At 36.4% G+C, this 15,240-nt stretch overlaps 1 protein-coding gene and 1 long non-coding RNA gene across 4 annotated transcripts in view; one reads left to right on the top strand and one right to left on the bottom strand.

Moving 5' to 3' along the window:
• IKZF3 (IKAROS family zinc finger 3) overlaps positions 1 to 15,240 on the top strand; it is a 78,736-nt gene that overhangs the window by 42,546 nt on the left and 20,950 nt on the right. For 2 of the 3 annotated variants that reach the window (XM_023502350.2, XM_023502351.2), the window contains 3 exons: positions 5,600 to 5,860; positions 6,776 to 6,943; positions 9,200 to 9,316. The exons of the other annotated variant lie outside the window; for it this stretch is intronic. In XM_023502350.2, coding sequence (XP_023358118.1) covers positions 5,600 to 5,860; positions 6,776 to 6,943; positions 9,200 to 9,316 — 546 coding nt within the window. The remainder of the gene's footprint in view (positions 1 to 5,599; positions 5,861 to 6,775; positions 6,944 to 9,199; positions 9,317 to 15,240) is intronic. 3 annotated transcript variants of the gene reach the window in all.
• On the bottom strand, positions 1,001 to 3,833 carry LOC116423303. Its single transcript, XR_004233862.1, has 2 exons — positions 3,598 to 3,833; positions 1,001 to 1,464 (listed from the first exon to the last, which is right to left on the bottom strand). It is a non-coding gene; the product is annotated as an uncharacterized LOC116423303 (long non-coding RNA).

The following is a 15,240-nucleotide window of genomic DNA, read 5'->3' as shown; positions in this document are numbered from 1 at the left end:
AAGCAGTGGATTAAAACTTCCTTATTTTTTCTTGTAAGATAAAATCCCTTTTTTTAGGCTAGAACCAATAAGGGGAGTTTCAATAAGATCAAAGTGATGTCAATGGTAAATTTCAGATTAGTTCTAGTGCATATGGAACTGTTTCCACATTTCAGAAAACTTGATTCTTAATTTTTCAGGAATTGAAGTGATATATGGGCTTCCAGCTACTTAATTTAGAAGATTTAAGAGCAAATTTAAATGTCTGATGAGCATGTGCTTTAAGAATAACTTTCACAAGTTTATTCAAAACCACAATTTGCTACAAACCTGCCATCTCCTGTCTCACTGCCATCAAGATATTAATATTTTTCTCCCAGGAGTCTAAATAATATTTTCCGCATGCTTATCCCAGATTTTAAATAGATATTCCCCTTTTTTTAAAAAACCATTGAAGTGTCATTTTAAATTGGGGGAGAAGAAAAGAAAAAAAAGATGTTTATATACAAGCATCAAAATCATGCTGGGGAATAGACCCCATAAATCACCAACCAAAAATGGCTTGTGGCACTGACACTTAAATTTTCACATTCATTCTGGCACCCAGAAAATATAACTATTTGAGACGCAATAAGAGGAGCTTCTGTTGACTCTGAAGTTCACAGGTCATTGCTGGTCTCAGGCAAAAATCACACTTTGAAGAGATGGAGAAGTGACCCTGTATGCAGCACTTGTCATTACAAATCTGGAGGTTAGCATGATTTTCTTGACCAGACTAGTGCAGAGGGGTCTCAATTGTTAAGAATCATGCTTTGTTCTCTGCCAACAAACTTGACTGGAGACTAAGGCCCCACAATACATGTATCTCCCTTTTCTGTTCTTTAGTGCTTCAAGCTTCTAAATCCTATTAACAGCTGTCAAAACCTGGTAAACTATTTAGATGCTTTCACAATTTGTTTAATTGGATAGTTAGGAAATGGCATGCTAGAAAAGCTTTTTTTTTCCCTTTCCCTTTTTTTTATTTTTTTTTTAGCCTGGCTGAACATCTGTAGCATTAGGGCCTCATTATCTCTGAATTGGCATAGCAAATCAGTGGCATCATTAAAATGCCACATTAAGATGATTAAGTTTCTTTGTTATCCAGTTGACTTTTGCATGTGCTGAGGATTTCATGGTTATGACCCCCGATCCTTGTAAAACACTTGAACAGCATCACCCTTTTGTGCCTCCGATGTTTAACAGCCTCTGTCTTGTGCTTTCCGGCTTCTTCATAGTATCTATTAGCAAACTTGAGGCCATAATTCCAAACTTTATGTCTGTCTCTCAGGGCTTGATTTCAGCTCTCTCTAGTTCAGCATGAAAGTTCAGGATCTCTCCTTTCCACGCGGAAATGTCTATGAATGCTCTCACATGGACACCCTGGTCGTCTTTGCTGTTTTGCCATCCTTGATGGGTTCATCTTTCCACCGGTGCATTTTATGGTGCCTGTAAGAACAAACCGAGGCACAGTTGGCTGAGACTGATATTGCCCCTGCAGGATTTAGATGTTGGATCCCTTCCAGAACCCATTGTTTTTGCAGTGTCTCAGGTGAAACCAAAAATGTCTACTCTGGAGTGTAAGCTTTTCATGTGATAACCATCACCCCAGGAAATGAAACCATGTGCATCAGCCCCAATGAGCTAAGCCAGTCCTTTGTTCTTTTCTGCCTACAAAATCCTGGTTGGGGGGGGGGGCGGGAGAAGAAGGGGGACAGGGTGCATGTCAGTGTATGTAATCTTCCTAAATCGTCCACAACATAGAAAAAAACGGGAGCACATGAACCAAGTGACTCTTTGTGAAAGAATTTAGTTTAATCTAGTTTCCTGTGAGTTAGCTTCAATTTGCACATCTTTTTTCCCTCTGGGAATTTAGAGCAATTGCCTTCACCAGCAGTTTGTGGTTTGTCCCACATGTGTGTGTATGTGTGTTGTCATATTTTTCTCCCTAAGCTAAAATGGAACTATTCTTAAGAAGCACATTAAGTATTTATATAATAATACAAGTATCCCTTACTTTTAGAAAAACGGTACAGGAAAATAGGCGTTCACAATACAGATAAACTAAGGGGCGTTCTTCACTTTACAAAAATCCATTGTGTTCAAAAAGCAAATTTCCCTAGTATATTAAGTGTAGATAACAGGTTAGTAGTTTGTTTTAACCTCAGCAGGTAAATTTAAAGTAGAATAAGGGATCATAAAAACTAGATATAAAATAACTAAAACTAAAACTAAAAATAACATAAATCTAAAATCATGATGAATTTTAGTAGGAAAAATAGAATTTGATTTACCAGGAACATCTCTATGCACAAAGTGAGGCATACTCTCAGTGATAAAAGCAAGATTTCCTTTTCTAGGAGCATCAAGTCCATAGCAACTAATTCTAATTCATGAGATAACATTTGCAAAGAACTTAGTACAGTATCTGGCATACAGTGGGTGTTTAATAAGTGTTTATTCCCTTATCCCATTTAATTCCCTTTTTTTTTTCATTATGAAGGATCAGACTTCCTTGCAGAGGCCATAAGAATTCTCCCCCTTTTCATCATTATATTCTTTCTCTACACTTAAGCAACTGAATCAAGCTTTTTTATGGTAAAAAGTTGGAAGCATTATCTTCCTAAAGACTAAACACTCTCTGGGTTTGGGTATATCCTACTTGGAGTCAAGATACTAAATTAAATAAATAATCTCTTAGGATCTTTTCCAGATCCTGGATTCTAATCCATGATATTTTGAAATTATGAATGCTACCGCCACTTAAAAAAACAAAACAAAACCAAAAAACCTGTGCTTTAATCCTGGCTTCATGATGATTCCTTTTAGCCTGCTAAAAGAATCTACTTCTTGCTGACCATTTGGGTACATCCTAATTCAGGGTTAGTCCTGGGATTAAATCAATAGCAATCATGGGCCGTGTTCTTTTGGTCCAGAAAAGCCATCATATCTCTCTAAGCAGACTCTCTTTCTGTGACTTTGAGACCGAGGCATTTGAGGGAAAGACATCATATTCCTCTAACCTTAAGAGGTGAAATATCCTAAACAACCATTAATTGATCTTGTGTCAAGCCAATATGATCCAATTACATTGAGTTGTTGGACCAGTCTCTTGAAACCCATATTCCTTAGGGAATTAGCACCAAAGACCTTGCCTTCTTCCTTCTCTTGTATACCCTATGCATTCTACATGACCTGACTAGCCATTTTGTTACTTCTCTACATTCATTGGCCATAAAACTGGCCAATTATCTTTGCAGCCATTTTTCTAACCAAAATGAAAAGGCGCTTTCATCTGCTGGCCCTTGCTATGTGCTGTTTTTGGTTTTCAGAGCTCAGGTTTTCCGTTGAGGTTCTTTTTAACGCCTACATGCAAACTGAAAAGCACTCAAGCTTTGGTGGGATGTCACCCACAGCTGGAGGGACAGTGGAAGGGGGTGGAGGGCACAGCCTTCAGGTGCATCCTTTAAAAAAAAAACATACCAGATTGAAGAAAACAAAGACCGGGTAAGACAAACAGCCCCAACTATGAACAGGTAAAGATTTTCCTCTGTCCCCCCAAAAATTGGAAAATGAACATACCCACATAGAAGATGGCCTGTAACCTAGGCACGTACAACTGGGCAAGCACAAAGGGACATTGGGAATACTCTGAGGAGGAGAAGGTTGTGAGCCATGACCTGTGGTGAGAAGCGGTAGAATGGAGTTGCTGAGAGATGTCTTCCCTGTTCATGGCTGTGTCTCTGTCTTGCTCTATTAAGCAAATAAAGCTAATATAGATGAAAGTTAAGACCTTGATAGAAGTGAAAATTGAAACTTGGTTAGAACATAGCACAGCTGCCGTTTATACTTCCTCCTGTGGGGTGGCAGAAATGGCACGTATTGATGTGTTTTAGAGGTTATATAATTTTTAAAAGTCTTTTATCAAAGAGAGTTTGGGAGTTTAATGTCTGTACTATTGGGGAAGAAGAGGAAATAGTTGCTTAACAGGGAAAGATAAAGTTGATTGAAAAATGAAAGCTGGTTTTGGAGTCAGGAAAACCTGGGCTTGAATCGTACTATATACACATACAGAGTGGGTGACTTTGGGCAAGTTACCTTACCCATCACAGTTGCCCCAGGCAACTCTTCATAAGTGGCAAAACAGGTTCCAATCTGCACAGGCAAAGGGGTTTCCTCCCTGGGAGTTCCCTACATCAATTAAGTCATAGACCTAGTTTAAAAAATAAATCCACAAACAAGGAACCATTTGAATCTTATAAGCCTAGAGAACAGATCCATATACAGGATATTCTCAAACTCTCAGTGCAGCTTTAAACAATTCAAAGATTTTGGGGACACATTATGTGGAGATAGGAAGATCTCTGCCATCAATTAGGCATTAGTATGCTTTGGGCATGTCCTCTCTTCCGTAAAATGAACATTTTGAACTAAATAATCTCTTAAGATTCTTTCCAGCGCTAGCTAACATTCTATAATTCCTTTGGTCAAAGAGCAACTTGGTATTTCTAAGAGCCAAAGTTTTAAGAGGCTCTTGCAAATAACAATGAGCATTAAATATCTGAAAAATGTTTCACAGTTGTTCAATCTTTAATTGCCATCCCTGTGAGGTCAGCTGGTACATAATTCTTTTAACTTTGTTAGTACCATTGAACACATTTGCCTTCCTGCTTTTTCCAGTCTTTAACTTGAGTGGTTGATTTCTGATGGAGTTGTTTTAACAACTCTCAATGTATGGGACAGCTTATTACTTACTCCCTTGTGCCTTTCCCCTTAGTCTTGTAGTTCTGGGCCCCTGGATTTAGAACCACCCCATCCCACCCCCTCCACCATGGTCCAGGCATTAGTATCTCTCTCCTATACAGAGTTGAGGAACTCCTCTGCTTAACTCCCCCCCTACTCAACTCTTCAAATTAAAATGATTCCTTGGAAGTTTAAATTGTAAAAATAAAGTTCCTTCTGGCCTTCTCAACTATTTTTCACTAGTACTGATGGCTTCCTCTGCTTTTAATGTAGTGTCTTTATCAGAGAGATAGACAGATAAGACATGTTTTTGACAATTAATGGAAGGAAGAAGAGACAAAAGCGTGTGTTGGAAGCAGGAAGGCCATGCTAATGGTTCATCTTTCAGTCTAGAGGAGTCTTAAATTTAATGTAACTGGGATTTGATAGATTCAAAAAGTATATCCCTATATCTGAGGGCATATCTTCTAGTCCTTTCTCTATAGTCTCCTAAAAAGGCATCAGTTTTGAGAACCTAATCAGTTTAAATCTTGTATATCATACTTAATAATTTGAGAATACTTCATGTGTTAGTGATAATTAGAAATCCACTCCTTTTCAATTTCAAAGCATTGAAATCACTCTCATCCATTCTTTGCATTCTCTTTTTGGCTATAACTAAACCCAAAGGATAAATGATCTTCTTAATGATGTCTTCTTGTTTTTGTGGTGATAAGTTAGCCTCGATATTATATTAGCCTCATTTGGTATTATGTTGTTAGCTGTAGGTCTCTTCTCTTTGAGCTGCTTTGCTAGCTCCAGACATAATCATTTTTCATTTCTCGCATTTTCTTCCCTGCAGATGATTCAATGAAAGTGAAAGATGAATACAGTGAAAGGGATGAGAATGCTTTAAAGACAGACCCCATGGAAAATGCAGAAGATCCTGAAATACCTTACAGCTATCCAAGAGAATATAATGAATATGAAAGCATTAAGTTGGAAAGACACGCTGTCTCTTATGACAGCAGCAGGCCAACTAGTGGGAAAATGAACTGTGATGTGTGTGGATTAGCCTGCATTAGCTTCAATGTATTGATGGTTCATAAGCGAAGCCACACTGGTAAATATTCTTCCTTCCCCTGAGAACTGTCCTGCTACAGCCATGGACAGCAATGCAATGAGTAATAGCATCAGGATTCTTGGCATCTTCCTTTACTTTTGACTAGATGGTTCTGGTCTTGTCACCCACTCTGGGCATCATTTTTCCCAGTAATTTCTTCCTGCTTCACCAAAGCATTTCAAAAAACCTAGCAAACATTTTTACAGGTTTTCTGAATGAAAAAGACCATAGAAGATCAGAAGTCCATGTCCATTTATTTTTTAGTTAAGAAATGGGAATTAAGTTCTGTGACGCATCCTTTGTATTTTGACTTTAATAACAATCCAACACTTTGTGTTAGTCCTGTTTTGAAAAAGGTACTTTTAAAAGGCAAATTTAAAAACAATATGCTTTTAGAAAATTAAGGGGTGGCCCTATGCAAAGGCATACATAGAAAAGTATCCCTCCCATTAAATGTGATTCTCTTTCCTGAACTTACAATATAAGCGCTTTAAAAAAAAAAAAAAAAAAAAAAACTATTTCTTGTATTTGGCCCATTATTATGACTAGATTCCATGGGTCTTACTTGGACTGTGCTTACATTTTATTGTAGTGGACTTCTAAATATAAGGCACTTCCAGAAACCATCAAATTCATTCTGCTGAATCAAAGAAAGATAATACTTAAACTGCCCCAATAGGATGGGTGCTTATCTTATTCCAAAATTTTTCCAGGAAAGGTAATTCCATAGCCTATGAGCTAAGACTTTCTTTCCCCTGCTATGAAATCTCTCTCCCAGCTGATCCCCAGTGTGGACAGAATCCCCCCCTGAAAAGAAACTTCCATGGGGGCATCTTGCCATAGGGAGTGTGTGTATACATGTGCTTCTACACTTGCCTGGTGACCAGGAAGTTTCCATTTTTGTCCTTTTTAAAGGTGAACGCCCATTCCAGTGTAATCAGTGTGGGGCATCTTTTACTCAGAAAGGTAACCTCCTCCGCCACATTAAACTTCACACAGGGGAAAAACCTTTTAAGTGTCATCTCTGCAACTACGCATGCCAGAGAAGAGATGCTCTCACAGGTCACCTTAGGACACATTCTGGTAAGTGAGAGAAATGAGCATCCCTTGTCTTGTGAAGAACTGATTCTAGGCATACTTACTCTATGGAAAATTAAAGGGTTAAGTATTTAGATTTAATCTGTCATTCATGTTCTGAAGGGTTAACAACAGCAGAGACCTCAAGGGCTAATTACACTTTCATTAAGACATTAATTGCCTTCCGTCTGGCTCATTGGGAATGATCATCTCTCTACCATCTTTGCTCCCCTAGAGAACAGCAGAGTTAGGAAGAGCTTGCCCTTTAAAAGAGGCTTTTAAACATTTTACAGAAATTCCAGAACCTAGCAAGTATTTTCTTGTAAAGAAATTTTCTGGAAAGATTAGCTTCCTGAAAAAGGATCTTTCACTCAAGAGACGCTTTCTGCAAGCAGGCACTACACCCAGCGTTCATTCATGCTGTATTATTCAAGTTCAGTCTCTTCAGTAACAAAGCATTGCCTTGGGATTACTTTTTGGCCCTTCTGGGATAAATTCTCAAAAGTTCAGTTCTCTTTTAACCATCAGGTTTCCTAATTCTCTAGAACACTAGTAGTACAAATGTGCACGGAAACATTTCCCAATTGGATATTTTGCACTTAATTTGGATCAGACAAGGTCCCCAAATATCAAGTCTCATTACATGTTCAAGATTTTATATCCAGGAAAATAAGCCTGAGTTTATTAAATATAATAGGGGTCAGAGGGACTGGTCAATGGGAGCCCAACTCTCAGAACAAAAATTTGGAACTTGATGTTCTTGATAATTATTTCAGAAATTGACTCCATTGAAAGAAACAACAGATCTTTAAGCTTATCAAGATTTGCTTCTTTTGCTTTGATTAAAAACTCATCAGTTATCAAGCACATGACTCCAACTAAGAATGAGATTTTAGGGAACAAAAAGTGTTCACCCCAAAGACTAGGATGCCCCCTTTTAAGTGACTGAATAAGAATTCTATTAAAATAAGTTAAGACTGAAAGGTTAATTGAAAAATTGGAATTACCTTCCATTGTCTTTTGTGGTAAGAGCCAAGAGTAGGGGAAATGTTTAATATTGATCTTAGGGACTGTCAGTGACTTTAATGGAGAGGCTTAAAATCTTAGCTACCAACATACTTAAAAGTTTCATTGAATTAAAATTAAATTAGTTGAAATCATTTCATTTTGGGATTTTTTCCCCTTTTTAACCACAATAAAACAATTAGAATGGAAAACTCATATTTTAAAGAAAATATTTGATTTTTTTAAAAAAATTTCAGCCAAGGAAAAAAAGTAAAATAAAAACCACAGCTGCTAATACATAATATCATGCCCATGATACACTTTTCATTAGTGTTATGAAGGTCTGCTATGATTTACACCCCGAGTAATGCAGAAAATTAAAGTTGTTTCTTGAATAATTCAAGGAAAATCACTTGGAGATTCAGGATGAAAGGGGCACATATCCCTTGAATTATATGTGGATAACTTTTTGAGGAAGTTTTTTTTTTTAATTTATTTAACTACCATTTATCAAGTGTCTCTTGATCCTTATCAGAATAATTCAGGGGAAAGCTTCCCCTTCCCGTTCCTATTATTCAAACAGTTGGACCAGTTTGCTTATCTCAAAGACTTAGGCTATGGGGTTTTAATATTTGGCTTGGGATTGGGATTGCTAGAAAAATTAGCCCAATTGGCATTTCTCTGACCCAATCTTTACTCTTGCTATAACAAAATCATGAACTTTCCCAATCAGCCACAGTATAAAGAGGAACATTTCCATTTTGTAAGAACAGCTAATCATGTTAATGCCCTGAGCAACCCATCAAGCTTGAATAGGTAGAAGTGTCCTAGGAAATATCATTCCTTACCTCAAGTCAGAGTGCCCCTACTACCATTACCACCAAAGGAGGCTTTTTCTTCTGATCTTAACCCTACACCCCACTGACCAACTGAAGGAATAGACACACTCCCATGAATGTCTTATGGGGAAGGAAGACTTGGCCTGAAGACAATGACCACTCTAGTTATCATCAGTACATGCAAATTCCTCTCTCCTACCCTTGGACATTGCCTATCTCTGCTACTTAGTTGTAGCATATTTGTCATCTTGTTCCACAAAAATTAAGTGCAGTAATAATTTACAATGTCTAAATGTAAAGATTTGCCCCCTCCCTCTCTTCTCATGGTCAGTGAACCTAGAAACCAAAACTACTAACCAGGTGGTGGCTGTTCTGGAGCCCCTGGTGGTTACTGAGTACACCTCTGCTCTTCTCCTAGTTGAGAAGCCCTACAAGTGTGAGTTTTGCGGAAGGAGTTACAAGCAGAGAAGCTCCCTTGAGGAGCATAAGGAACGCTGTCGCACTTTCCTGCAGAACACCGGCATGAGTGACACTGGTGAGTTGATGAAAACTTGCAGGGATTTTTCTTTCCTTCACTAGGTTGAGTGAAATCAAAATCTTGCTCCAAATCATTAATAATTAGTAAAATGAACATTAAAGCAATCCTGAGATTCTACCTCCCCCCTTTCAGAATGACAAAGATAACAAAAAAGAAAATGACAAATGTTAGAGGGGCTGTGGGAAGACAGACTGTTGGTGAAGATGTGGATGTTTACACAATTCTGGAAAGCAATTTGGAACTATACCCCCCAAATTATTAAATAGTGTATGCCCTTTGACCCAGCCATACCACTTCTAAGCCTGTGCCTAAAAAGTGATCGAAAAAAGAAGAAAAGGTCTTTTATGTACAAAAATATTTATAGGTCCAGGCTTTGAAACAACGGCATCCACCTTGGTATACATCATAACACTCCATACAAGTGTGAATTATTGTAATAAGTGCTGAATTATTTTTCTAAGCAAGTTGTTCTTTTCCTGTAGTGAATGATGAATTGTTTTCTGTGGGTCACTATCAGATGTTAGGGAGTTTAAAAGTTCCTAAAAACAGCAAGATTTCTAAAATATTGAGACTAGATTAATGTGAGTCCAGGAAAAAATGAAGTGGAAATCAAGAGTTGCTTAGTTGTGCTGGCTGTGGTGTGGAAATCTTTGTATAGATAAAGTCTTTTTTTTTATAAATAATGTTAGGAGCTGGCCAACTGAATTTAGTCGGTCTGCAACTGCTTCTGCTTTTTATCCTGATGGCATCTTTGGTTTTATCAGGGAGTTGGATTTCCTCCTTATTTCTAAAGAGAAATATTTACTCCAGTTTCTTTAAACACACACACACATGAAAAGAAGAAAAAATTAAAACCAAGCATTCAACCTTCATGTCTTAGAACACAAAACTAAGTAGGCTGGACCAAAGACAGAACACCAACCAGAATCTGCGTGTAAACCCAGGTCCTTCTTCATTAAGAAGAAACTTCCAAGCTCTGAAAACTCTATTCCGGAGAGAATCATAGGAAAGATTACAGGAATAATGTGACAATAATATTACTAACAACAAAATATTGTTATACTTAATAATATAAAAATAAATAATATAAAGGGCAGTGAGGTGCACAGTGGATCAAGTGTAGGACCTGAAGTCAGAAAGACCTGAGTTCAGAACTGCCCTGACATTTACTAGCTGTATATCTGTGTGGAAATCACTTAACCCTGTTGCCTCAGTTTCCTCATCTGTGAAAATGAGCTGGAGATGGAAATGGCAAACCACTCAGTATCTTTACCAAGAAAACCCAATGGGGTCATGAAGAATCAGACATGATTGAAATGACTGAACAACAAATAATAATTACAGAAAAACAATTATAGAATAATCATAGGAAAAAAAGCTTAAAGATAATCTTACCCAGCTCCATGATTTTACAAATAAAATAACTTACCCAAAGTTGCATACCTTATTAGTAGCAAAGAAAAGAGAGCCTAGATCTTCTGATCAAAATAAAAGGATCCTATAAATAGGAAATTGGGTAAAGCTGCTATTCTGCACATATTTATGACTATTTTGGTGACCATTGCAATCTTATATATTTCATTTCCCATACCTTTACTAGGAATTTCAAACTAGTGGAATTACCAAAAGAAATCATTTAGTTCTTTTCAGTGATATAAAATGATTCAGGAAATGCTGAAATGTCAAAGTTGAGTTCATTTACATTTCATAGGGTGTTTTTATGGGTGTGTACAACCCATACTTTTTCAAGTATCAGCAAAAAAAAAAAATGAAGACTTAACTAAATAAAGAATTTTTTTTTCTTTTTGGAGAACAGAACATACTGTAATGGTGGTTTCATACTATAAAATATACACATTCATGGAACAGGAAATGACATGGAGTAGTGAACAAAAGAATAATCACAGCAATGACTTGCTGTCAAAGAGCCTTAGTTCAGGTTCCACTTTTTTTGATTACCTTATTACCTGTATGACTTTGGGCAAGTCATTTAGCCTTTCTGAATCTAAGTTTACTCATCCATAAGATGAAACTGTTTAAAGAAATTATAGGATTTTAGATCCAGACCCAGAGGGACCATTGAAATTATTTAGTCCAACACCACCACCACCCATTTTATAGAAGAGATTTCTGAAATCCAGCAAGGTTCAACATTAAATTCTAAGGTCTTCTAATTAAAATGTTCTCCAGATAAAAAGAGACTACATGTCAATCAATATGACCTAGTTCCACTGCATTTAGTAAAATCTAATTGTTTCCCATGACTTTTAATCTAGAATGAATAGAGCGATTACTCAACACTAAGCCATTTCCTTCATTGTTAGCATCATACTTCATTCCTTTTCTTTTAAATATAGCATCTCAAATTAGACTTCATGGAAGATGTAAGATAGGCTTTGGAAGAATAGAAAGATTTCCACAGGTAGAGACTACAGGGTTTCAGGCATGGAAAAAAGCTTGTATAAATTCATAAGAAGAGTGGAGGATGAATTCATGGGGATAGCTAATAATTCAGTTTGGTTGGAACATAGTTTGTGAAAGAGAGAGTGATAAGACAGGAAAAATAACCTAGAGTGGAATTATTAATGGATTTAAATGTCAGGCTTTCACATTTTATCCTAAAGGCGGTAGGGAACTGCTAAAGGTCTTTGAGCAAGGGAATGAAATGATCCATCTGTGCATTAGGAAAATTATTTTGTCAGTGATGTGAATGATAGACTGGAGATGGGAGAGAATGCAGGCAAACCAGTGAGGAGGCTGTTAACAATAGTCCAGAGCAGAGGTAATGGAGTCCTAAAATAGGGCAGTGGAAGCAGAAAGGAGGGAACGGATAAGAGGAGGATAGATGTAGAAGCAGAATGGACAGGAATAACTAGAAATTATTCTAATGTTAAGTCTGAGTGGTTGATGGGGGTGGACTTGGTGGAGCTATCAATAGAAATGAAAATATCGAGAGGAGGGGCAGCATTAAGGGGAGATGATTTCTGTTTGGGACATGTCTCAAGACATCCCTGTAGAGATGTTACTCAGGAAAGTGGAGATCTTACTTAGGAAAGTGAAAATGTAGGGCCTCAACTCACAGATTAGAGTCATGAGATTGATATTTTGTGAAATAGCAAGGGTTTTAATATGGCAAAACATCCAGCCTTATGAGTTTCTTCTATCTGTAGTTATGCTAGTAGGTATCACACATAGAGTCACCAATATATGCTCAGTCTATCATCTTAGTAAAAGCTATGTAAAAGAATGCAAGATTGCAAAAGACAAAACTTGTAGAGTTTCTCATTTGATTGTGTCTTTCTCCCAGCATGGGACTAATAGGTGGCATAAATTCAGGGTCATATTAATTATCACATAAATTATAAATACTTAGAGTTGCACTCAATATTTGCATATTTGTGTATGGTGGTGAATATTTTATCAGCAAACATTTATTAAGTGCTTGCTATGTATTCAGCACTAAGAGATATACAAAGGTAAATAAGCTGTGAGGAATCTTGTCCTCAGGAAGCTTATGACATATACACAAATAAGTATGCACAAAGTAGTGCTTTACAGCTCAAAAAGTTTTAATATATGCATACATAAACACATGTATTTATGCATGATACATATATGTATGTGTGTCTATATAGATATATATATAGAGAGAGAGAAAAAACTTTTTAGACATCCTATATATACACATATATGAATAGATAGTATCTTTTTTTAAATTTTTTTTTATTTTTATTTTTATTTTTTTTGAATAGATAGTATCTTAAAAGACTTTTAGGATACTTTGTACATACATACATATACACATATACATTATACACATATATGTCTCCTAAAAGACTTCTAGGATCTTCTGTATATAAGTGCCTACATTTATGCATACACATATATGTACATATATACACGTGTTTATATAAATATATAATATCCTTTAAAATTTAAGCATATTCTGTGTACATATAAATATATATACATATGTATATGTTGTATATGTATGTGTGTTCCTAAAAATATGTATGTGTGTTTGTATATGTACACGTGTATCTATGCATATATATGTAGATGAATACACATCCTAAAAGACCTTTAGGATGCCCTATATATAAATACATGCACACATATGTACACAGATATAGACTGTGTGTAAATAGGTAATATCCTTTAAAAAAGGACTTTAGGATCCTTTGCATATACATACATATATGTATATTATATTGTATACACTTTCCTAAAATACTGACATCTTGTATACATGTACATACACATATAAACTCATAGTCTTATTTTGTTCTTATGATGTTTCTATAATATAACGACTAAGGGTATTAATCCTCAGTTTACAAATGAAGTACTTTCAGAGCTCAGAGATATTAGGTGACCTGCCCACTGGAGCACAACTAGTGAGTACCCGAAGCAGGATCCACACTGAGTTCCCTTCTGACTCTAAAATCCATGCTCTTCCACTCCATTAGATTGCCTCTCTGAAGAGATAAAATTCTGTGAGATCAGTCGAGGATGAGATCTCTTCCACTTGACTAGATCAGTAAATGATCAACAGATGAGGTAGCATTTGAGCTGAGCTTTAAAGATTTGGAATATTGGAATGCTCCAAGTCACTGAAAAATATTTCAAAGTATCTATGATTTATGGCCATGGGCACCCTCTCCACCAGCACAGATCCCACACCTCTGTGTTTTGATAGATGAGTTGTTCAGCCATGATTTGGCTAGTGGCCAATCTTCCATTGATGAAACTTTCTAGACTTAGCTAGGGCAAGTCTTTTAATGATAAATAATGTAGTCTGTTGCTTAGCCTACATAGACTTTTTTCACTTTGTGGGACCTCCAAGAATGTGTAATCCATTGGTAGAGCTTTCATGAACCCCTGGGTTCAGCTTCATGATATATCAAGATTGAAGTATAATAACTATTATGTACTTTTCTCTTTTTATTTCCTAGATGCTTCTTTTTACATTTAGAACAAGAATTCTTAACCAGGAGTCTATGAACTTGCTTTTAAAATCTTTTCATTACTTTCAATAGAATTAGTTTCCTTTGTACCCCTATGCATTTTATTGCATATTTATTTTATGTATTTAAAAATAATCTGAAAATGTGTCCATAGATTTCATTATATTGCCAAAAGGATCCAACACACAAACACACACACATATATACACACACACATACAATTAAGGACAAAGAGGAGTTGATCAGAACCTTTAGTCTTCATGCTCTTTGCTTCTAAAAAGGACTTATTTATATTGCCTGGAGGTTTTGGACCAAATACATTATGTCTGGACCAAGATGAGAAGAGGTCTTAAAAAATGTAAATATTAAGAAGTCCATCATTTTTTTAAAACATATGAAAACTGATAATACTTCATGATTATCATTCATCCTATTGCTCAAAAAGGCAAGTTTTCGTGTATTAGTTAAAACCTGCCTCAAATTGTTGATAGCAATCTCATTAGACAATTCTCATTGCACAATAACCCACTCTCTTCCCTGCCCTCCCCCACTTTCTGCTCTCCATCAGCTAGTGACCACACACCCTCAAAAAAAGACAGGAAGTCTCCTTTGCCTTCAGGGTCTAATGAAAAACTGAAAAGAAAAGGAAAACCATAATGAAACTGTCCATTTCCTTGGGTCAGAAACTTCATCATAGAAACAACTAGCCAAAGATCAGATGAAAAAAAGCCAATCTTTCTAAGGGGAAGAAAGGCAATGCTCTATGACTGTGGCTTTGTATTATTCTTACTGTTGTCTTTTCAGCATTTCTTGTTTATGCAATCATAGAACTTTGCTTTCATGTCTTTCAAAGTTCTTTGCTAATGGTCATTATTTCTATGTTATGCTAGGCAGAGGTTCAGAGGTTAAAATGAGGCAAGTATACTGAATTTCCAAGCTCACTCATAAACTGTG

The sequence above is a fragment of the Sarcophilus harrisii genome, chromosome 4 (assembly GCF_902635505.1).
Source record: "Sarcophilus harrisii chromosome 4, mSarHar1.11, whole genome shotgun sequence".
In the NCBI taxonomy this organism is placed as follows: domain Eukaryota; kingdom Metazoa; phylum Chordata; class Mammalia; order Dasyuromorphia; family Dasyuridae; genus Sarcophilus; species Sarcophilus harrisii.
The sequence above is the reverse complement of the archived record's forward strand: the minus strand, read 5'-3'. Positions and strand labels throughout refer to the sequence as shown.